General features: G+C 40.5%; 1 protein-coding gene and 1 long non-coding RNA gene across 5 annotated transcripts in view; one reads left to right on the plus strand and one right to left on the minus strand.

Annotated features, from left to right (window-relative positions):
* Nucleotides 1-4,288: 4,288 nt before the first annotated feature.
* Nucleotides 4,289-10,971, plus strand: LOC107103924. Its single transcript, XR_001482213.1, has 3 exons — nucleotides 4,289-4,411; nucleotides 8,064-8,117; nucleotides 10,709-10,971. It is a non-coding gene; the product is annotated as an uncharacterized LOC107103924 (long non-coding RNA).
* A 130-nt stretch (nucleotides 10,972-11,101) lies between these two features.
* Nucleotides 11,102-24,211, minus strand: part of znf469 (zinc finger protein 469) — a 306,945-nt gene continuing 293,835 nt past the window's right edge. For all 4 annotated transcript variants that reach the window (XM_015403769.1, XM_015403762.1, XM_015403754.1 and 1 more), the window contains one exon: nucleotides 11,102-23,695. In XM_015403769.1, the coding sequence (XP_015259255.1) occupies nucleotides 12,248-23,506 (11,259 nt within the window). In that variant the 5' untranslated portion in view covers nucleotides 23,507-23,695 and the 3' untranslated portion in view covers nucleotides 11,102-12,247. The remainder of the gene's footprint in view (nucleotides 23,696-24,211) is intronic.

Genomic DNA, 24,211 nt, shown 5'->3' on the forward strand with positions numbered 1-24,211 from the left:
TAAGGGTGAAAGCAGTTTTACAAGGCTTTGTAAATTTCCATAAAATGAAACAATCACTGAGTCTGAAAGACAGATTCTCCTCTTCCATTATTTAATTAAGGTTTGTCAGACATATCTTTGTTTATACGCAAGAATTGTGACAGCTCAAGATGGCAGACGTCTCAGTTTAGACAATCCCCTTATGTGTAGTCAACCCTGCGTCCCAGCAGAGCCTCCAGTGTCCTCGATCGTGAATCAGATTCACTGATGTGGAACTCAGCTGGCTGAGATGCTGCAGGGCATGGGGAGAAGGGATTTGCTCCTCGGCTTAGTCGCCTTTCTGTGCAGATTCCTACTGGGCCGAGAGAGAAGACTTAAACTTATATACACTTTCAAATGCAGGCGTGCGCACTTACACTCACACAGTTCTTTTTCAATTTGGGAGATTTACAGTTTAACGATTCCTACTTCTGCTCCAAGTCCTCCTCTCTTACCTGCCATCAAAGTAGTTCAAAAGAACTGCATAGCATTAGCATAGAAATTCATGTTCAAAAGAAAGTTTCTTTCTATGTTACTTTATCAACAATCACCATCATATATTACCAATTTTAAAAAAGTGTCATGATAAATCCAATTTACTTCAAAATGATTTAAGACTGTATCGATAAGAAATCATTTGTTTGTATCTTAGTTTGTATCCGAGGATATTTGGGTGACAAAAAGGAACTTTATCAAATAAAATTGATTAATTAATGGGATTCCTAGTATTTAACCTCCTAATTCAAGAGCCACTGGAAAACAACTCCAAACATTTTTTTTTCTCAAGCAGCTTTTCCATTGTAGAAACTGGACATTTTGGTAGTTCTTCATGATAAAATAGATAAAGTTCTATTAGAATGGATGGAGAGCATCTATTGAACAGTCATTTTGCACTCTGGTAATTCTCTGTTGGATTTAACGTTGAACTATGACTGGAAAATTACTATGTTTTGATCCAAATCATTCTTTTATCGCACTAGCTGACGTTTTTTGGGGGGATTGTCCCACTAAAAAGCAAACTTTGATCTGAAATAATTAACAGGATTTAAGTAGCTTTATTACATGTAATAAAGCACATACACCGCAGTCCTGCAGGAAACCTAAACTGTCTTTAATTCTGACCAGCTTCTGACTAAGAAATTTACCTCAAAACCATGATGTTTCTGTCACCATGTTTCAGGTTAGGTACATGTAGAGTGTTGGTTTTTGTCTCATAGCTCTTCACATGTTGGGAAAAGAGTTTAACTTTGGTTTTATTTGACCAGGCCACCTATTTTTTTTTTTTTTACAAATTTGCTTTTCCGTGTTCTCCAATGTGCCTCGGCTTAGCCAAGAAAGTAGTTTTATTCCTAACCATAACATAGCTCATGACGCTTTCTAATATCCTCAGAGTCAAATTTAACAAGTTGTATGGATGCTGGATTCAGCTGGAAGTTGGATTCACCTTAACTCTGAGGTGAAAGCATCCCAGGTTTCTGCTTATAGCCCTTGTATTCTCTATTCACAAGAATAAAGCACATGCCAACTTTAGCATTGTTAGTGACAAACGGTGTTGAATTCAGCTGATAGCCAGTAGTTGTGTAATCTTTTTATAATGATTACAAATAATTTCCTGTTACTTTTCTTTTTTTCACAAGTACCAAAAATGATGCCATGCAAATAACTTAAGAGGTAGAACCTTTTGAAGCTTTTGTAACTCCTTGCTGTTTACGGCTCAATAAGTGCCTCCATTTTCTTTTTCAAAACAAGAGTATCAAACATAAATACAGCTTGTAAAGCTTGAAGTACAAAACTTATATCCAGGGGCAATAATAATAATAATAATAGCTTCTACTTTCTTCACAAGACAAAGTCACATGCAGACAGTTGCTGGATGTTTTTTCACAAGACACACTTTACTTTGACAAGTATTATATAAAATGTCATTATCTCCTAATAAGTATAGTGGCAAAGGCTCTAATGAAGTGACAAACCAGAAAACACACTTTGGCACAAAGACTAATTCATTCACACCTTGCGGACTCTATCACGGATCAAAGAATTAAAGTTGTGCCAAACCAGGTTAGGCTTTGGTGCTGCTGAGAACAATTGGTCCCCACAAAGTTGGTTGGTTAAGCAGCAGAGGTCCCAATAACACAACAAAAAAGTGTAGAAGCACACACCATACACACATCTGTTTCCATGCCATCAATCTCCCAACTCCACCTAGGTTGTTTTGAAAGTGATAAATTCAGCCATTTAATGTCCATAATTAATAATTTATTAGACGCAGTGCACAGCAGATTAGGTAGTATTTTATCTAGTTGATAGTTGAACCCTCCAAGGTCATTCCGAATGTTTTTCATTATCAAATCTCAATGCAGCTGCTCGCTGACTAAGCTCTCATTAGATTGTATGACAGTGGCGGGCAAAAGAATAAGATAAAGCCTCCTGAGCAAAGCTCTGTGATGCTTGTTTACTATGTTTTTTGTCTAATTATGTCATGTGTGAGGGCTGCCGTATGTTTTCAGACGGCGTATGTTCCCACGGTTGGTGAAAATCCAAATCACAGAGGAGCGAAAATCTATTTGAAAGGCGTTAAAAGGTGCAGTCCCTCGTCATGAAGAGAACAGACATAAATAAGTTTCCCCTGAATCTTTGTTATTAGAATAAAATAAAAAAACAAAAGGAAAGAAAACTGTTCGCCCCCACAGTGGACACATAACTTAATCTGTAAATGATTAAAAGATGCATATCAGAAGAAATTAGTAGTTCCTATTTTTAGTAATGAGAGCTGTTGCAAAGCCATCCAACAAAGTTAAGCAACTTCCTTCTGGTTTTAACTAAAAAAGAGACTGTAAAGATTCTCCCCCATGTAGAAAACTGGCTTATGTGGACTTATTTTCCCTTTTTCTCCTTTTTAGTGAATAAATGTAACTGAACCAAGTTATCTTGCTGTCATACCCCTCCTCGTTTCCTCCCCACGCCTGTCTTTTTTTTCCTTTCTGTGTGTCTCTGAAATACACACAGACTCGCACAAAGGAGGAAAAGTGTCACTATGGAAACAAGGAGGCGAGAATCTAAAAGCTACCTCTTGAGACGAGAGTTAAGACAACAAAAGGAGTCCACTGTGTGAGCGGCAGAAAAGCAGCAACACACACAGCAACTATACTTCTCCCTCCTGTTCTGATGCTGGGTGTACCATCATCAGGCTGCCTTGTTGGCCGTTTTACTTTCAATCCAGCTGGTTTTAGCCTTTACCAGACTGAGTGTATTTTCCTGCATTACATTAGAGTTTTATCCATTGCCCCTGCAGCTGAATGCATGTGGCTCCAAGGGGGGACTCTATGTGTGTGTGTGTGCGTGTGGCTTTGGTTGGGTTGAGTGTAATATTCACCACACATTTCTTTAATAGGGCTAATCCATTTTAATCCCACCTGCCACAGTTACCTTACAATGATGAATGTAAGCCTAAATGAGTTGAGACGCAGAGAAATGCCCGTGGGAGCCAGAGGAGAAGGCTGGGAGGTAGATTTTAGGCTCTGTATGCACGTGTGTGTGTGGTTTTTGTCTTGAAAACGTCTGTGTGGGGTTGTGCTTTAAGCACACCCCCCCACCCACTCCCCACTGACCACACACACACATACACTCTGCTGAAGGCTATTTTCTCCAGGTCTGCAGGGTCACTGCTGTCCTTAGTGATGTCTCCTTCAGCTCTAATCAGCACCACGGACAGCAACACCAATCTCCTCAGATGCAGGTGCCACAACAGGCATCCATCTCAATACTCTTAAATGTGGCTCCTTTTTTTCTATTCCCATTGGTCTAAAAGAATTTGATAGGTGAAGGTGGACTGTCCATTAGGCTCTGATAGGAGTTGCAAAGAGAAACTGGATAGAAAAGGCTTAATGTAAAACTCCTGGCAGGTTTGTTTCTTCTGTGGTGCTTTAGTATAAGGAGTAGAAAAAATAATTAAAAGACATGCAGGCTAAATTAATAGTGTAGACCCTGTGCGGCACTTGTTACTCTGCATAAAGCCACCACTTTAGTGTTGGGTCATTCACCTGTGGTGACTTTGAAAAATAGCAGTAATAATAGGGATAAAAAAAGAGATAAAATAAAGGAGTTAGGGAGGGAGAGATGGGAGGAGTATACTACTGTATGGAGTGTGAGGCTGGGAGAGATGGGGAGAGTGAAACACACACACATACACACACCAACACACAGAGAGGGTGCAGATAGCGGGAGGGGAAAACCTCCTCTCTGAAAGGAATGATGTCAGTCTCTGCAGCTGAGCCCCAGTTCCCGACTCTCTCTGCCTCCTGAAAACACTCCGGCAGCCTGATCCACAAAAAGGGGAGAACAGCCAAACTTCGAAGGGGAGAACCCAGCAGCTAAACCCCCCCCCTCTCAGGTACGTATGCCATATTATCCCCAGTCAGTTAGTGTGTTCCTTCACTGTTATCTTGTCTTATGCTGTTATGTTTTTAACTGCTCCGAGTGGCTCACCTTTTCAGGGTGCTACCACTGTTTTCACAATGTGTCAAAGCAAACCTCCAAACAGGGGGGGGTGCGCTTAGTGTAGGCTGCTGCATCTCAGTAAGGATATGTGCAGATTTATGTGTGTTTGCGCGTTTCTTTAGGAATGAGAGAGTCAAACAATCGCACTAATTAGTGGAAAGTTTCATTGTTTTATCTAAAAGAAAAACTCTAGGGATGAAAACGGTGCCAATAAATCAGAATATAACATGATTTCTTTTATAAGGATAAAGATAAAAAATGTACAACGCATGCTTGTTAGAGAGCTTTTCTTCTGTTTATATTAAGGATTTGTTTGGTTAAAACAGTGTCTTCTGGGATAGCAGCGGTCCGACAGGTGACATAGCTGCGGTGAGTCATCCTGTAACATCTGTCGCTCACACCTCTGCTTCCCACTGTGTTTAAGGGATGATTTTATAGTATAATAAATTATACATAGATTATACATAAATAAAGCTATAAATAATGTTAGTTAAAGTGTCCAGTCAACACTGTTTGTCCAAACTATGTTTTTATTACAACAGGAAAATGTATTTCTGTTTCAGAGATTAGCTATGAATGTTACCGGGCAGCCCAACAGCAATGTGTTGAGGCTCACATTATGTGCACAAAACAACAGTAAGAGATGGCATTGATACAAGAAGCACTTTAATTCATTTCTCCATCTGATCAGTGCCTTTTTTAGCCATCAGAATAAAAAAAGCAGATTTGAGTAGCAATCTGTTTACTCACTCGGGCTGTTGGCACGTCACTCAATTAGTCACAGTGTGGATTACACTCCACAAGAGGCTCGAGGAGAAAATCACAGTGGAAATCCAATTTTGTGCCCCATCAAATGTCAGGTTAGCAACCTCAGATTCTCTGTGATGAATACAGGATATTGCAAGAGAAGATGAGGGAGCAAGTCTCACTGGAGGAGGGAATGAAGGTTTTGTTGGGACACCAATCAGGCTGGGCTCTTTTGGGATGCAGAGTCTTTAAAGCTATTGACGCTTTTGATGTGACATCATGGCTCTCCGTTTTGGGTGCCATCCTGCAGAAGGGCGGTACAAGATAAAATCATTACATCAGCTACCACTTCAAAATTTTTTCTTGTTGCCATTTTGTTAGTCCAATCATTTGGAAGTTGGGACCAACTCACTTGAGTTGGTTACTAACTCAAAGATAATCGAATCAAGCATCAAAGCAAGGAAGTATTTCATAGCTTAAAAGGAATATTAAATGCCTTTAATTATCTTAAGTTAAATTATATTAATAAGTTAAATTAATAAGGACATAAAGTTTAATGTTGAACAATTAGAGGTTCTAAAAAACACAATTTGAAATCAGGTAAACCTTAGAAATGTAACAAATGTGACTCATATCTTTCTAAAAATATAGTCAAAATGTTTATTTTTTGGTATTAGGGACTACCCATAACTTAGATTGAAAAATTGTTATCAATGAACAACAAAATGTTTGATGAATACATATATTTTTTCTCCCTAAATACATTGTTAATATACTGCAATGATAAGAGATGTGTCTGAAACCTAAGGCATTCAAGCTTCATGAGCAACAGTTGAGGGGTGGGTTATTGTCTTTATTAGATATACATCTTTAAACTGAAAATACCAAGAAATACAAAATTTCTCTGTCTATTTGTATGAGTTAACCAGAAGTGAGCTAATTTTGTACTTAAAAAAATACTACCAAGTGAGAATATGCAGAGACCAAAATAAGTGTGAGAACAACCAGTGACAAATAAAGATATTTGCATGATGCAAACTTTTCCTTTTAAAACGGTAGCATGTCCACAGTTGAGCCAGGAGCTCTGTACACACCTGCTGCTGTTTGCTGGGTTGCACTTACACTAAAAGCCTTTCATTTGTTTGCACAGCCCCTTGCAAAGACACACCATTTATTTCTGTAAACCTGGAACATCGACACAGGTACTTTCAGCCATTGTGTACAGACTGTTCCCTCCTCTGGTGCTGAGTGAAATGACAAATGATCCAGTTGGCAAAGGCTTTGTTGGCAGGAAGAGACCATGACTTCCTGGAGAGAGGCCTTTCATTTGAAAATTCAGAACAGGCTTAGTGTCACTTATTTAATCTCTGTTTTGTGAATATATGAACAAAACAAAAAAGAAAAACAACCCCCCCCCCCAAAAAAAACAAAAAAAGTTGTTTTAAGGGATTTTTTTGACCTATTATATTTTTTGCCTCCATGATTTATAAATGCTGTAATTCCTCTCATTTCTGACCTGAATATTTAACTGTAGTACCAGGGACACTATAAAGGACAAAAAAATAATAAATAATAGAGGAATAAATGCTGCAACTTCTCAAAACCTATCCTTTCATCTCAAAAGTGTGTATCTATTAAACTGTTCAAGAATAACACAAATGCCCCTATTCATTTTTACCAATTCATTTTGTTCATATACTCCACATTTGACTTGAAATATAGGTCCAGAGGTCATTTTACCAGAACGTCTAGACATCACAGTAGATATCTCTTGTACATTCATGCATGTGTCAGTTTTTGAGACCGTTTGCTAAAACCTCTAAAATACTTATTTGCATCTTTACCAAACTGTCAACTACAATTACAAATTACCACCTATCTGGGCTGCATATGTCAGTATATTTTCAAAAACCTACAAGCTTCCCAGACATGAAGATTGTTCCCAGTCCCACGCGTCCTATTATCTGTAAATATTCTCATTCTAGACATCATCCCATAACAAATCTATAATGGACATCCCCATATGTGCAGAGAACTGGATGCTCGTTCATCCCTCCTATTTTGTGCAACAAATCCTTTCCTATCTTTCTATGTGGTTATCTCTCCTAGACGGGTAAAGCCTAAAAATTCCCAAGAGAGGCAACCCGAGTGGCCCCTCAGCCCGCGTGTCATTACCGCTGACCAGCAGCCCATCTCTATCTCTGCCTGATCTCATGACCTCCCTGAGAGGCAGTCAGCAGCATGATTTGGAGCGAGACAGAATGATACAAAGTGAGGGAATAGAGATAGAAGCAGAGAAATAGGTGGATGCCTGGAAAAAGAGGGGAAACATTGAGAATAGGCAGTTTCACTGTGAAAAATGGGGGGCAGGTGACAATGGAGAGAGGCAAAAGAAAAACAGGAATTGGGGCTGAGGTAAAGAAATGGAATTCGATGAAAAGGAGGCAAGAAAAGTGAGGGAGAAGAGTGGGAAAATGAGGATGGCAACTACGAAAAATAGATGCAGGAGAGAAACAGCAGAGAGACAGGGAGAGTTAGAAGAGAGAGAGAGCGAGATGAGATTCTATTTCAAGACCATACTTACTGATAATGTCACTCTACTTCAAAGTGCAAAGCGTTCCTGTCATGCTCCTGCATAACTTTGCCTCTGGAGAATTTCCCTTATAGATCAGATGATAAAACCAAGCCTGACAGTGGGGTGTGTGGGGCTCCCACTCACTCTCTGTGACACATTCTGAGCTAAACTTTGACGAAACCCACTGAAGTATTTGCTTTAATTATTTTTTAATCAACCACAGATCCAGACCAGAGGGGGCTGGGGGGATTTTCACCGGTGCAGAAAGAAGAAACAGGTAAAAAAACAGGTGCAACTGCAACAAGATTCTGTAAAACACACCACACCTTTTAAATTATTAATACAGTTTGATCACAGGTAGATAGATGAAAAAGATAAAACTTACATTTTCTCAGTTTCACACAACTGCATGTTAATCACAGACCTTCTGCTTGCGCTTCCTGATGGCTCTGACATCACTGAAGTCATCAATCATGGAGCCTTCAGGGCTCTACGCTTGCATACGAGTCCTTGACTTGCCAAGATTCCTGTGGTGTGATGTATTTTAATCCCACCTTGCATGAAGAATGAACATTGCATCCTCTGAAGAAGCACCTAATCATAATTTAATATTCACACGGAAACTCTAGAAACCTTGTGTACTTTTTTCTTTTTTGTGGCCAGCTTAATCACAGCACATAATATCGAGATCAAGCTATTCACTGCGTGTTTATAATGATCAAAAGGAGATCAGGCTTCTTTTACTGTTGTGTTTATTTAAAGGCCTCATCTGTTTAATTATACTAAGCCTCATTATAATCCACAACGACTCATTTATTTTCTAATTATAGCAAAAGTCTATAGTATAAAACTGTATTCAAATGGTGGCATCCATTTACAGCTGCAGCATTAACAATTTATTGAAGAAATTGAATGACTACTAAAAAAATAAAAATACAATGCTTCACACGAAGTTGTCTTCCAACACATCAGACAATTTATAGCAACATGTCGGCTGATATTAAGTGAAAACCACTAAGGTCTGTCAAAGTAATCAGGAAACGCTCCATAAAAAACTTCTAGCCGTTATTACAGTGTCAGTCAAAGCTTGTTCACCCAAATATATGCCAGCAGGCAGTTGGTTTTTGTTTGTGAAAAGGATGCCAAGAGCTACCCTGATTAATTACTGATTATATTTATAGGCTGCAAAAATGTAAGCAGGCATTATGCAGGAGAAAATAAATCCTCATTAAATTTGAAAATAGATAACCTATTTTATGTTTTTGCACAAGATAAAAAATATACAGATTCTGCGAAAAATAACATATTTTTCTAGGTTTACTGCTATTTGATAGTTTTAAAAAAGTAAATTCCTCCAAATTCATAGCTGGCCATATTCGCTGAAGAAAATGTTCTCTTTTGGTGTTTTTTAGCAGTGGCACTTAAGAGTTACATCGAGAAATGCGTAGGTGACATCTCTGACTGCTTGATAGTTGGGAAAAGAGAAATCAGACCTTTTTCTGATTAGCGAAAGCACCACGTTAAAGGTTAGATGTTTCCAGTGTGTGGTGCTCAGAAATATAAAGAAAAGCTGAGACACAAGCAAAGCAATTAGAAAGAAAAAGATGGTGTATTAGTATAAAGACTGGCCTGAATTCTATTCAGGCAGGGAGGGAATAACGCTTTTTAAAAATCAGTATTGCAAAGTTGCTCTTTTTTTTTCTCAAAATTTATGACAAATAATAATGGATCTGACAAAGGTGGGAGCCCTTTAGAAAGTGTCTATATTCTATATTTTCTAGGGAATACGCAGGAATCTATGTTTTTAGTAATGCTAGCCTTATTAGTTGCTGATGTAAAATTCAAAACTTTATAATAATTAACTTTTTTAAATAACTGAGTTTCAGTTATGAAGCAAATGCCCTCCTACAGATCATGTGTGACATCACACATGACCTCTTAGCAGAAATCGACTAAAGTCAGTCTCAGGTCATAGCTTTACAAAAACCTGAAGGTCAAAAATTGTGGAAAGAATTTGTTCATGTTTGAAGGCTTGGATCACAAAAGGATATGTAAATATTCAAATCTGATAAAAACATTTCTGCGCAATTCCTTACATCTGAAAAAAATCTATCCTAAAAGCTTCTTGTAGAAATGAGAGCAAATTTACATCTTTAGCATGCTGTTCAAACCAACTGTCAACATTACTTTGAGATTTTGTCTGTCCTATATAGACTTTGATAGCATTTACAACTGTGTGTAAAAGGAAGCAGGAGCGAGGGTTTATAATTCCCATTCAAAAATGTTGGGGGTGTTTTATCTCTGCTGTCACTGAGTCCAGAAATATGATGCTTGTGGCTGCAGCCAATTCACAATTCTCACTAAATTAACTTAAGAGTTATTTCAGCAGCAGAGTTTTTTTTACCATGCTGACTTGGAATCAACATTCGGATGGTCGGCTATGTTTATAGAAAACAGCCGGGTGGTAATAATGGAAATTAAAGCACCAATAGCAAAACATAACCTCATTATTTAACCGTAATTATATGTTTTGGGTAATCTGATGGGGATTTCTACTCTAGCTGTGTGATGCAATAGGGATCTTTGATTTGAATTTATATGAATATGTTGCCTTCTAAAGCTTTCATTTTAAAACAGAATCTTTGTTTAAACATACCAACCCATATATATATCTATATCTATATATATATATCAAAGTTTTTATTTTTTTATAAAACAAAATATTTACTATATACTAATCTTTGTTAAAGAAAAAACATAATAAAAATGAAGCCCAACCTAACTCATTGTTTAGTGATATTTTAAAATCTTTATTTTAAAAATTACTTATTTTTCTGTATTGTTTTCTCTTTCTCTCATCTTTCACAGGTCACATGATGATTCAGGAGGAATAGGATGTGAAAGCACTTGTTATTTGCAGTCTGTGTTCTACATGCAAGCCATGATGTAATATGGCTTTTTATTCCTATGTGATGATGAAAAATATTCATGTAGGAATAGAAGCTATTTTACAGGTGGTGAGAGAGCAGCATAACACAAGGAGAGCCCCTGGCCACACACAGAGACAGATGCGCGGTTGGATATGTATGGATATAAAATGTATCTGTCTTCTGTTAAATGCTTCCCTGTAGTAAAAAGGTACATTTATGCTCATTTTTCAAATGATGAGTAAACTCTCTGATGTTCTCATTTTAGAGAGGGGGAAAGAAAAAAAAATAAATCAAGTCAGACTTTGTTGTGTGTGCACCTGTTTTTTGCCTCCAGGCCCAAGCAGCTTCCACTGCTTGGGCTGTTTGATGCATTTGATGACAGATGCCGTCCACAGGGAAGCAGGAAACATTTGCAAAACACCCCAAGAACAAAAGAAGAGAAGAGCAATAAGAGACCAATACAGATCTTTAATAACAAACTGTAAAACCGGCACTTTGTGAACCACTTTACAACCTGCAAGAGGCAGTTTTCCTTTCTTTTCAACGTCATTCATTTTGCACATTATTAAAATAAAACTTTGTCCTGAAGCATTACACCAAACAATGTCCTACCAACAATACTATACAATGAAGATACATACAGTATAAACAAGATAAAGCACCTTTTTTTGTCTTAGTAAATACTATTAATAATTAAACATTTGGAGTTACAGACACAGATAAATGAGTTTGTCATTTGTGTGTGGTATCATCAGTGCATGGAAAATACTCCAAATACAGGTCCTGGGACTGTGATGTCCCTGTAAGCACCTGAGTTTATGTGTATAGCAAAAGTTACTGTAATTTTTTGGAGATTGATTAGCCTACATATGAATGACTTGGTTTATACAGTATATTCAAAAAAGTAAAAAACAGTTGGATGTATATGCTTTGACTGCTACAGATCTCCTACTGTCTAAGGATGTCAGCTTTCACATTACAACATGTAGCACCAAGTTGTTTATACAAAGCCTTATAATAATGAATGTCAACGCATTACAGTAAAGTGTAAAAACAATACAAAAGAATAGGTTGGAAGAATGTGTTCAAGGTGCACAAATGTCCAAGTAAGGTACTGCACGATTTGGTCCTTTAGCAAAATAGACTAAAAGAATCATGTAACTCCTGCAAAAATGGAGAATCCTTTCTTAAAACAACGTAATTTTATTTTTTTTCAAGTATACTTTTATATAAAAACACATTTATTTAAGTGATGTTTAAGCCCCAACTGAAGGACTAAGTTCATATCTGCCATTAGTCCTCACATTTGTGTAATTAAAAAAACACGCACATAAGAAGACATAAAGTGACTATGGAAGTAATTATCGATAGCATTTCACAGAAAACAGCTGTGCAATCTGTTTCACCATAATGAGTTGTCTTAAACATGTATAACTGTGAAAATTTACAGACTCTTATTCACAACTCTTCCCACCCCTCAGTTTATAGATTCTGATGTGTCCTTCCTCAAGGGAATCTTAAAGCTGGTAAGTTTTTGACCAAACAGCTGACTCAGAATGTGGTTCTGGGACTCTGCCGTACGGTAGGAGTTACTCTCCAATGTTCTTACACCCATCTTTGGCCTAAGCTTGTTTAAAGAATTGTTTATTGGTACTGTAGGCACTTTTGATGCAGGAGAGTGCCCAGATCTCCCAAGAGGTCCCCTTTTGGCTTTATACTCCCCATTTTGAGGTGTAATGATGTCAGGTTTCTTTGGTACACAGCTTTCAAGCAAACCTTTTCTTGCTTGTAAGCTCAAGTTTACATTCTTGCACTTGGAAATAATTTTGTTGCCAACAACATCATCGCGAACAGAGGAGAGGACAGGATACTCGTTTGCTCCCTCCGATCTTCTCTGCAGCGAGGGATTTGCACATTTGCTCGGACGAAATTTCTTTTTAGGCTTAGAATCAACAGTGAAGTTCTCTTGGGTGACCAGGGAGGAAACCCTCTGCAGCATGTGTGCAGATTTCATGTCCTTTCTTCTCTTCTGTAGTTTCACAAATTCCTTGTCATCAGACGCAGACAGTGCTTGAATAGGAAGCTTCGACTGAGGAGATGGTGTTGCTTCCATTGCCTTTGCACAGCTACTTCCAGTGCTGATTTTAGTGTTTTCTAGAGGTGTAGCTGGGGCAGCATTATTTTTAATCTGACTGCAACTTTCTTGTTCAGCACCATGAGATAAGGCCTGCTGTTTAGTGTCATTACAAGACAATGTGCTATCCCTCTGCTCATCATTCCCCTGCTGGGTTGTCTCATCAACAGCTAATTCTACAGACTCAGGTGTCTGCAGAAAATTTTGATTTTCTGTTGAGCAGACAAAAGAGTTCTCAAAAACTGCTGGAGGCAAATCTGTTTTATCTTTAACTACCTCCTCTTCCATTGTGTTTCCATTATATACAGTACATGAATTTGCCTCTGTTCTTATGCAGACTAACTCATTCTCTTCTTTGACATCACATGATTCAGTTATTGTTTTTTCATTGCCCTCTTTATCGAGGTTAGGTAACAGAGTCACATTAGGTTCCTCTTCCTTGGCTGCTGTAGATCCAGAGGAACTCAGGTGAATACAGTTCTCCAAGTCTTTAAGCATCTGAGAGCAGTCTGCAGTAATGTCCTCCGTTTTCACATTTGCGTTGCTTGAGTCGTCCTGGTATTCATTTGGGATGGTTTGTGTAGCGTCATCAGCTGTGGGCACACAGGGCTTTGCAGACTGTGTGTCGGCATTCTGATTTAAGTGAATTGAGCTCAAACTTGCAATGCCACTGTCTGAGCTGTTCTCTGGCAGGCTGTCAGAGAGAAGCCTCTTCTTCTTACTCGCAGGTGAATCACATTCACTTTCTTTGGATGCAGATACTTTGACAGGTCTGAGGACGCCCCTGAATTTGAAGATTTTATTACTCCCTGAAAGGTGCTTTTCCATGTGACGGTCAAACTGCTCTTTTTTTGAGAACGTGTAGTTGCAGGTGCTGCAGATGAAAGACTTTTTAATCACATGCATGACATCAGCACAGAGCTCGCAGGTGTAAAGGGTTGTGTGCTTTGAATCAAGATCGTCCATCTCCTCATGAGCACTCCTCAGATGCTCCTTGAGCTCCTGGGCCTCCTGATAAGAAACAGGACACTTGTGGCACAGAAATATCCTCTCCAGGTTGTGCACCACTAAATGCCTCTGGAGTTTGAAGGGTTTGGGGAACTGCTTTCCACAATGATGACAGTCTCTTGAAGGGTCTTTGCAGTTGGGATGCATTTCCACACTCTTAGGCGTTTCTGTTTTGTGGAGGACCTCAACTGGGGTTAAGGTGGTCTGTTTTCCACCTCCTCCACTGCTTGTTTTAGTTTTGTTTGCTTTAGTCTCAGCTCCTTCTCCTGTAGCTGCTTTATCCTGTTCTTTAGAAGCTTTACTTGACTCTCTGTTGGCTTTGCTGGGCCGCTGCTGCATGATTGAGGATATAAAGTTCTTCACAGCCGTTTCTTGCATCAAGCAACCTGAAATGCCAAGCATGGACCCTTGAGTCTGACCTCTCCTGGCAAACTGAGTGGCATGCTCCCTTAAGTGTTCATTGTACATCCAAACATCTGAAATCTCCTTCAGGCACATTCCGCAGGTCCAGATTCCTGTCTTGTTTTTGGCATGCTTTTCCCTCAGGTGGTCTCTCAGCTGCTCCCTTGAACTGAACTTACGCTGCACACACATGTAACAAGTAGGGGGAGGGGAGGGGTTGTGGGAGAGCTTGTGAAAGTTCAGCTCTCCAAGGGTGAGGAACCAGGTGAAGCATACTTTGCATTTGTACTGCTTATCTTTTACTTTCATCCCTCCATCTTGTCGTTTTCTGCCTCGCCGCTCTGTCTCTTTCTTTGATTTCTCATCTTCCTTGCACTCCTCATCTGCAGCCTCAGGAGGAGGAGAAACTTGGATGTCTATTCCAGAGTTAAGGAACTGCATCTCGGGAAGCTGAAATGTTGTGTTGATATTTTGAATGTCGATGGTTTGGAAGGACTGAGGACCCTGCACAGCATGTGGCTCTACTGTGCAGGAAGTGGCTGGCAGAGAGTCCTCGTGTTTGCAATCACTGGGTTCAGATGTCACCACTGGGCATGAATTAAAGCTAGTGAAACCACTGGGAGAGCTCCATTTAGCTGTAGATGTGACATTACTTTCAAAAGGACTCAACAGATTGCTTCCAAGCTCACAGTTATCCTCCTGACTGTTTTGCTTTACATCCGACACTGGCTTGTCATCAGCCTTTAAAGTGCTGTTGTGACACATGTTTAGCATGATGGCATCGTCGATAGAAATGGTCTCATATTCACAGGGATTACTTTTAGGATCACTTATGGTCTTCCCACTTTGGCCTTCCACAAATTGGTCTTTATTTTGCTTGAAAGTTTCAGGGGGAAGATTATCTGCAGCCACATCTGAAGGAATTGATAACTTCTGTCTTTTGTTTCTCTTGCCATACACCCTCGAGCACTTTTTCCTTTTGGCTTCCTCATCTCGAGGAAACAACTGCGAGAATGTGGTATCATCATCAAGTATGGCCCTCAAGTCGGAACTAATGCTGGGAGAACTGGGAGGGGAGGAATTTAGACAAGAGAGGGAATTTAAATTCTCAGCGGTGCATTTCATGTCTGTTGAAACATTTCTAAGAATCTCTAGGGCAAGGCTGTCCTCAGGTGCTTTTGAATCAGACTCAACAAAGCTTCCATTAATCTCATTCTCTATAAATGCACTTTCAACATTTCTTTCTGTGCAAGTCTCTAAATATGCCATAGCTGTCATCTTTGTCTCTCCAAACTGATTGTGCGCCACAGTTTCACTCAATTTCTTTTGCTCTTCAGTTAAGGTTTGAGTGGTGTTTTTAAAGGTGAGGTCTGCAGCAACTTGGTGCAGGAACTCCTCTGTTTCAGAAGCAACTCTATCATACATTTTTTCCTCGGGGTGTTTGCTTTGCTCTTGTAAAACACTGCTTTTAAATTCAGGAGTTATGGCTTGAAGAATGTCTGTTTTTAATATTTTCAAGAGCTCGTCAGAGAAAGGGTCAGCATTCCGGTCACTGATCTTGTTCTTTCTTCCTTTGTTGTTCTTCTTTGCCTTTGTCTGCAGTAGAGGCTTTTGATGGCTTATCTCATCAACTGTCACACTGCTCATCGAAGTTGCCATTTTTTTCAGGGCTGATTCCATCTCTGTTGTTTTAGAGGTAAGAGAGTCACATATCTCAGGCAGGCCTTCTTTTTTAGTTGCTGTGAAACACCTTTGTGAATCATCTTTCAATTTTTTCACCGGTTCTTCATTAATTAGTCCAGTCCCCTGATTACTGGCTGTTGAGTTCTTTGTGCATTTCTCGGGTCTGGCAGTGTGCTTCATGGCCTTGTGTCTCTTTAGCCCTGGCACAGTTCTGAAACACATGAAACAAATCTCACAGAGCACTTTATTCTCTGGATTGCTGCTCTGTGAGTTCTTCTGTATTGTCTCTTTTTGTGTTTGCTGACCTGTTAAACATGGACTCCCTTTTATTTTTAGCTCTATTTCTGGTGGGAGGGGAACTCTCTCATTTTCACAGATCAGCGGTGGATCCGCTTTTTTGGAATGTGCATTATCTTCAAAAGAACACTTGTGAGAATCTAAAATGACTAAAGGAACTTCTGTCTGTAGGTCAGCTTGGATGCACAAATCCTTGACAGGCTGATCTGGATCAGGGAATACCTGCAGGCTTATCTTTGTATTATCATCTGAAGATTGTGACTTTGGGATGTCAGAAGTGAGACCAAATGAGAAACAACTGAATTTCATGCTTTCCTGCAGAACCAGAGGGTCATTGGATTGCTGTATTTTAGCTACAGCATCAGATGCTTGTGGCACTGTCTCTGTGTCAGTTTGGTTTAAGATCAATGTAGGGTTAATGCTTAGGTCACATGACTCACAGCTCTCTGTGGGTCTTGGCTTGGTATCAGGATCTTCCTCAGGTTTATCGGCAGGTGATATTGGTATGTAGTCATACTGGTTAAGCTGTGGAGGTTCATCTGACACTTTGTAGTAGTTCAGGGGGCTGAGCTTTAAATCATACATCTGATCAACTTTTTCAACTTTGTCTATTACCTTTGGCGGTTCTGCTGTATTTCTCTCTGGAACTGGAGATAAACTGACAGTTTTAGTTGATGAGATCATTGTGAATTCCAGTGAAGGTGAGCTCATTAGAGAAGAGTCCATCTCAGCCACTCCTTCTATTGAATTATTGTTTGTTGCCTCTTTGTTATCCCTGATTGAAGGAGCATTTTGAGGGCATTGGTCAATTAGTTCAATGCTGTAGTTATCTTTTAAAAGTAAATCTGCTTTTGAGTCACAGTTCTGTGTAGGAGTTTGGTGAGAAGATAAAATAGGACTTGGTGGTGAGGCAGCTTCCAAAAAGGTGCAGGGGATTTCTTCATCTGCCTTTCTGCATGGGGAGTTCTGCTGGCTTGCCATGAAATCAACAGGAAGATGGTCTTTGATGTCTTGAACATTCAGAATCTTCTCTTGCTTGGCAAATACAAGCCCTGCTTCAGTTTTTAACGGCTCATTAAACTGAGTCACTTTGCAGGAATTGCCATAAATGATGTCGTCAGACTGTGACAGGATCAACAGATTGCTTTGTCCCTCTGCAGATTGGGAGTCACGGAGGGGTGAGCCACATCTTTCTGGATTGGTTTTAAACAGCCCAAGATTGCAGGGCTTATCTTTATTAACCATATCCAAAGACACATTTGATTTACAGTATGCATTTGAAGAGCTGAGGTTTTCAGAGGAAGAGATTGCAATCAAATTTCCTTGTTTTGATGTCTCAGTAATTTCAGCAATTTTCAACTCAACAGCTTGTGATGCACTAATGTTTTCATGATTGGTAATGTCATTAGTGTATTGTTGTTCCAGGTCTGCTTTGATCACATCTGCCATTTTCTGGCCATTCTCCTCAGTGGGGTCACCTGGAGCAGGTGAAGAATGTTGGCTCTTAGTTTGATAAGTAATCTGCTCTGCTGCCTCTGGTTCCTCACAAACTTCTCTGCAATCACTTTTATTTTCAGTCAAACTGTTAAAATTCTCTCTTTCCCTGATGACTGAGCAGCTAGCAGAAATTACATCTGATGCAACTTTGGTTCTGGCATTTTGCTCATTATTTGTGGATTCATGCTGTTGCAAGGTAACTGGCTTCTTGCTTTCAGATGAAGGGTCAGTGTCATTGTGGACAGATATCTGTGACTCGTCAAGAATTATTTCATTTTCATGCTGCTGTTCAATGATATTTTGAAAGGACAAAACACTATCATTTCTGTTGATTGCTTCTTTTTTGTAGCAATCTTCCCTCTCAGCTGCATCAGGGGCCTGATATTCTGCCTGTTCGTGTCGTTGACTAGGAGAGTTGACATTTGGCTCCTTCTCTGATACAACAGGTTCTTTTTGAAAGATAGAGTCTGAAATCACCTCTAAGCTTTTCATGAGATTTTCAGTGTATCTTCTTTGCTCTAAAATGTCTTCTTTTGTTTCTGCAGGAGTCTCCTTTTCAACCTTCCTCTGGTCTAATTTCTCGTCAGAATGGAGTTCTGCTTCTTTACCGTGAATCTGAGTGTGAGGGCTGTGATTTTCACCCAAGTCAAACTGAAATGTGCTGGACCATGGGAGATCTGATTGGGTTAAAATTTCTGAATTGTTGACTGTTTGATCTGAGCATTTAATGTTCAACCTTTTGCTTTCACACTCAGAGTTCTCAGCAATCCGTAAAGGTGAAAATTTGCTCATTTGCAGTTGCTTTGGGGCTTGCTGGAGGGCTAGGGTTTCCATCTTATTTGTCTGAAGCTGATTTTCAAGCTCATTGACTATTCTCTTTATCTCCAGCTCATCCTCTGATGCACAGCTGCTGAGATTTGCACTGTAGTCAATTATTTTCTCTGGAAGTGACAATGGGATGTGAGCGTAATCTGTCTTCTTCTCATTTGATTTCTCAGAAATACCTTTGTACTGAGATAGCTCATTGCGTAGCATGGGATTTACAATGAGGTTCCAATCTCTCTGTTCAATAAACGGAGAAAAAGAAGAGACAAACAACTCCTTTTTGTCAGCTGTGCTTTCCACTGAATGGAAACTGTCTTTTTGTATGGGCAACTCGGAGTAAAGGCCACTGTCAAACCCTCCTAGGTCCCCAAACATGGAGGCAGTGTCAAAGGAAAGTGGAGATTTGATAAGACCTTGCTCCTGATCCATGGGGTAGGGCATAAGGTGGAGTGCATCTTTCTGTATCAGCGGACTGTGATTTCCAGTTGGGGACAAGCACATCTCATCCATCAAAGATGTACAAAGAGATGTGGGTCTGTGAACGTCTAGGTCATTGACCAAAATAATTGCCTCTTTCACCATGCAGGCATTCTCACTCTGTTTCTCCAATGTGGCAGTGCCTGATAGCTGGAGCTGTGTGGCTTTTGGCCCCTCACCCATCTCGTTCTTTGTGTTTTTGTCCACATTAAAATCAGCTTCTCCTGTAATACCAGAAGAGGATGACTCAACCTCCACAGTTTTGTTATCTGTGGTGCTGTCTGGTTTGTCCATTCTCTTCAGAGTGTTGCCAACTGAACATTCCTTTTTACGAGGCACAAGTTTGTCTCTTGATTTGGCCTGAGAGCTTCTTCTTTTTTCATAGTTCCTCACTGACTCTCCCCCTTTTTGTGGGGACGTTAGCAAATCAGGAACTTCTGGATTTGAGAACTTCTGTGGGTCTTCTGTAATTCCTTTGTTATCAGAATATGTTGTCTTGTCGATATTATATTTCTTGAATGATTTTGTGAATGTCAGTGCAAGGGTGCTGGACTCTTTAAAAAGCTTCTGTGGAGTGGATTTATCATGTTTTTTTTGCTCTGGGGACTCGTTCTTTCTCTCATTGTCTGAGTCAGTGCGGTCAGCGCTTTTGGGGCTCACAGAGGTGCTGAGTTCACTGCTCGTGGACGACCTGCTGCCTCGCCTCCTGAGTCTCTGGTGTTTCTCTGGTGTGAGAGACAGCTCTTCACTTTTCTTCATTTCAATGCACTCTTTGGATTTGTGCCTCCACGCTGCTTGCTCTCTCTCACTTCTTGCTCTCCATTTACACTGTTTGGTGTAGGTGTATTTACAGCGACTGCTTTGATTCAGCCGGCCCTGGCTGGCTATCTTCACAGGCTCACACTCATCTTCTGAGTCGGATACATAATCATATTCGCCAAATGCGGGATTCTGCACTGCTGGAGTGAGCCGCTCCATCACTAGGGAGAACTGGAGGTTTTTGGTACCTTTAACATGAAGCTTGTGGAGTTTATTTTTTTGCTGGACTATTTTGTGGATGAGTTCTTTGCTCCAGGTGCCCCCTCCAGTGCTTTTTCTCTTGCTTTCTTTAGCTGCAGCTCTCGAGGTTGGAGATGTGGAGGCCTGCGAGGCTGCTGACCCCCTAAGCGCAGGGCTGTCCTGAAAGCTTTTCAAACCACAGTGCTGGGAAAACTTGCCAGATAAGAGAAACCTTTCTGGGCTCATGTTGTTGTCCCCACTTTTATACATCTTTCCTGTCTCATTCACTTTACTCTCTTGTTCCCAAGATGTTTCACTAGTGAATCCTTTTGAATTTTTGGGGTAGCCATCCTTTTTAACATCTTTTTCATCTTTCTGAAAACCTTTAGCTTTTTTCTCTTTACTCTCAGAATCAGAGTCGTAACACTTTTCTTGTGCAAATAACTTTTTATCTGCTGCATGTTTATTTTTGCTTGGGGGAAGTGTAGATTCTTTTGCTTTTAGAGACTGTTTGGTTGATGATGTTTTGACAGTGATGAGATCATCATCAACAAATGCATCGATAAAGCTGCTGTCTATCTCTGCATTGTCTGACTGATATCCAAGCCCATTCAGAGCTTCTGTTATTAGGCTGTCTAACTTGGCATCCTCCATCTCCAGCTCTGGCAGGGAGATAGGAATGGTATTGGGACCAGATAACAAACCCAGTTTCAGCAGGTCATCCTTATTGTCTCCTTTACCTTCACTCTCAGATATCAGTTCTCCATTTTTGTTAAGACCCAACAATGACAAATGAAGATCAGATGGACACCTTGAGAGTGAAGTATTTGACATTGCTAATGCAGCTTTGACTGGTTCTACCTGGAACTTCCTGTTTTCCTCCATCTTTGACAAATCTTTGAGTTCGTTTTGGGCAAGTGTGTTTTGAGTGCAGTACTGCTTGTGGCCTAAAAAAGAGACCAAGTTGCTGAAATTCTGATCACACTGTTTGCATGTCAGGAGCACATCCAACTGATCAAGATTTGCAGTGGCAAGTGAGCTGGATAAGAGGGGATGTGCTGAATATGGAGGAGGAGGCTGATGGTGCTCAACACCAAAACTGTCCATGTAATCTTTACTACTGTCCATGGGTGTTTTTGGATGTGTGCCGTTTTGCAGATAGCTTATTGTATTGTCTTTGGTCCTGTCTGGCATGTAGGGAAGGCTTCTTGGAATGTCAGAAGGAAACTGGTGGGAGTGCGTGCTCATGTGATCAGATTGTAACTTAGCTTTGGCCTGTGGCTCCTGATAGAACAGGTGATGTGAGGCTGTCTTTGACATCGGACCGTCTTCTGTGGCCATATTAATGGGACTTGTGGATGTTGGCGAGAGGGAAGAGCATGTGCTACTGGATTGAGGGTTATGGACTGGAGAAGGCAAAGGAGACTCATACGGCGACACCTTTAAAAGCCCCATAGGTGGAACTTGTGGTGGTGGATAGCTATAGTTTCTTGATTTAGCTGTTGAAGTAGTTTGATTGAGTCCAAAGTACACTGACTTATTCTTGGCCTCGCACAGCTGTGTGTGGGTCATTTCCAGTTTGAAAGCTGAGACTGCGGAGTTGTTTTGTTTTATGTTTTCATGTTTTTGGTTTAACAGCACTCCACTGCTTCTGGTGCTCTGGAATAAGTTATGCTTGTGCACTTCACTCTCATCCTGCCAGTCAGCTGGAGAGACTATATAGGCCATTTTCTGATTGTTAATTTGCCTTGATGAGTCTATCCTGTTAAGGTTTGGCATTGCAGAATTTGGTCGCATGTGCTGCCAAGGCACTCTATTGTTTTTAGATGAATTTGGCCGATGGTCTATGGCTGTCTGATTCTGGAACTGAAACTTCTCACTCATAACAGGGTACTGGACGGTGTTTTGATCTGCTGTTGAATATGTTTTATTAGGCCCCTCCCATGAGTGTGGCGGCCTGCTCACGACCTTAGTGCTGATGGATTTATCAAAAGGTGTTGCACCCGTGGTGATGCTGTTGGCTACAGGATTGTTAAATGTTCTGTTGGTGAAATGCATTGGGGAGCCTGGAGTCTGTGAAATATTTATTGTGGGCACACCAGCCTGTATGAGTGTTCTCTGGCTGGCAGCTGTATCTTTGGGGTGACAGTTTCTCTTTCTCCCTGATGTGATGGCTGCATCCTGACAATCTGCCTGAGAACTTGTGTCTGAGCTCACAGGTAGAGCAGTCTTTCCCTGTTCTGACTGCTGTGAGCTGGAACCTGAGCTGTCACTGCTCGGTGAGTCTTCAGTCACAGTTCTGGAACACTGGATGGATGATGCCACCCCCTGAATAAATTGGGGCTCTTCGGGGTTGGAATAAGAGCTTCTATCTGACTGATGGTCAACATTGAATGGTGAGCTGTTCTGAGAAGAGTTTTGCCCATTTCCAGATGAAAAGGAAAAAGAGCTGTGGGTTATGTGTGGTTGAAGGTTCTGATCAGAGGCAAAAGATTCAGGGTTTGATTGCTCTAGTAAATTATATCCATACTGAAACTGAGAAGGCACAAATGTACTGGCGTTACTGGTTTCCGAAAGGGCAGTTGATTTTTGTGATGAAACCCCATAATTAGCACTACTATAGCTCTGTTCAGGAGACTGCCATACATTCGAGCCAGTAAGTGGGCACTCAGCAATTATCAGCTGACTTCCAGGCTGTGTGCTTTTACTCTCCATTGATGCTTGTTGCTGTGACAGGGGTGGGTGTAAGTGTGATGATGTTCCACTTGAGGAACCCAGTGCCTGTGAGGTATAGCTTGGGGAGATAATGTTAGAGGGATTCTCCTGGAAATAGTGGCTGTAGCTCAGCTCTTGCTGCTGCAGCTCGACCTTTCTTTCTGGCATGATGGGAATGTTGAAGCTATAGCTGCCCGACACTGGGCCACGGCTAGGTTCCAGCTTCTTGGGTGGCAGAACCTTCTGTTGTGGGTAGGCTATGCCTATGGTGCGTGGATTTGTAATGCTTAGTCTGTACAGCTGCTGAGGGTTGCCACGCTCTGTCTTTCCTGACCGTTTCCCCTTCTCTCGGCTACGGCTCTTTCCACTCGGTGACTGGGGACTGCCTTTTCCAGCCGACCAAGTCCTGTCAGTGACAAATTTTGATCTGTTCTGCAGTGAACTGAAGTCAATCTTCCCCGTCTGCTGTGGCCTTATGACAGCTTCACGCTGCTGAGGATAGTCCCTTTCTTTCTCTAATGTTTCAGTCTTGGTCCCTTCAGTGCTGAGCCCAGCCTCAGTGCCTTTGGTTGATAAGTGCTCCGAAGATGACTTTGTGGTTTTATCACTCTGCTTTTCCAGCACCGTCCCTTCATCCTTTTGTTTGGACTCAGCATCCAGCTCTTTGACTGTATGCATTTGCTGAGTCTCTCCTGCCATGGTGCCCAGTCAGTGCTGTGAAGGCCTGGTCCTCAGAATCACTATCTGGGAAACAGGGACAACATCTTCTGCACAATGGGATTCAGTAAATATCCAGTGGCAAGAACTGCAGGGACAGGGCTGCTCGCTGCAAGCTCATCTCTTTATCCTCATGGTGGACCACGGTTTAGGCACTGAAGCAAAGCAGACCTGAAAGTAGAAGAAAAAAAACAAGATTGAAGTTTTTACCTCAGCAACGCTGTATGTCTTTTTAAAATCTGGCAATATATTTATAACCTTATCCAAAAAGGTAACTTTTCTACTCTAAAGTAATAATTTTCATTTGTAAATTTATACTTAAAACGAACCTTTGGCCACATTCACAGAATAGGCTTTAGAAAAGGTATAGAAGTAAGATTCTTCCTTCAAGTTTTGATAATGGCCAGTTGGCAAAACTTTAGCATGACTACATGAGAAAATGATGCTTGAAAAAATAATGGAATGAAAATGGAAGTAAAATCATAATAATTATCAACAATAACAGTGATAAAATTTGTTACTGTTATTGTGTACCATCACTTTCTAGGTAAAGATCATACAACAATATTGTGTTTTGTGAACCTGCCAGCAGAGGGCACTATTGTATTATTACACAGCAGCTTTGTTAATGCACGAGTGTAATTACTGGGGACTTTAAATAATCACCATACTCCTATTTCTTCTCAT

Source organism: Cyprinodon variegatus, unplaced genomic scaffold (assembly GCF_000732505.1).
Source record: "Cyprinodon variegatus isolate N-32 unplaced genomic scaffold, C_variegatus-1.0 Scaffold35, whole genome shotgun sequence".
Taxonomy (NCBI): domain Eukaryota; kingdom Metazoa; phylum Chordata; class Actinopteri; order Cyprinodontiformes; family Cyprinodontidae; genus Cyprinodon; species Cyprinodon variegatus.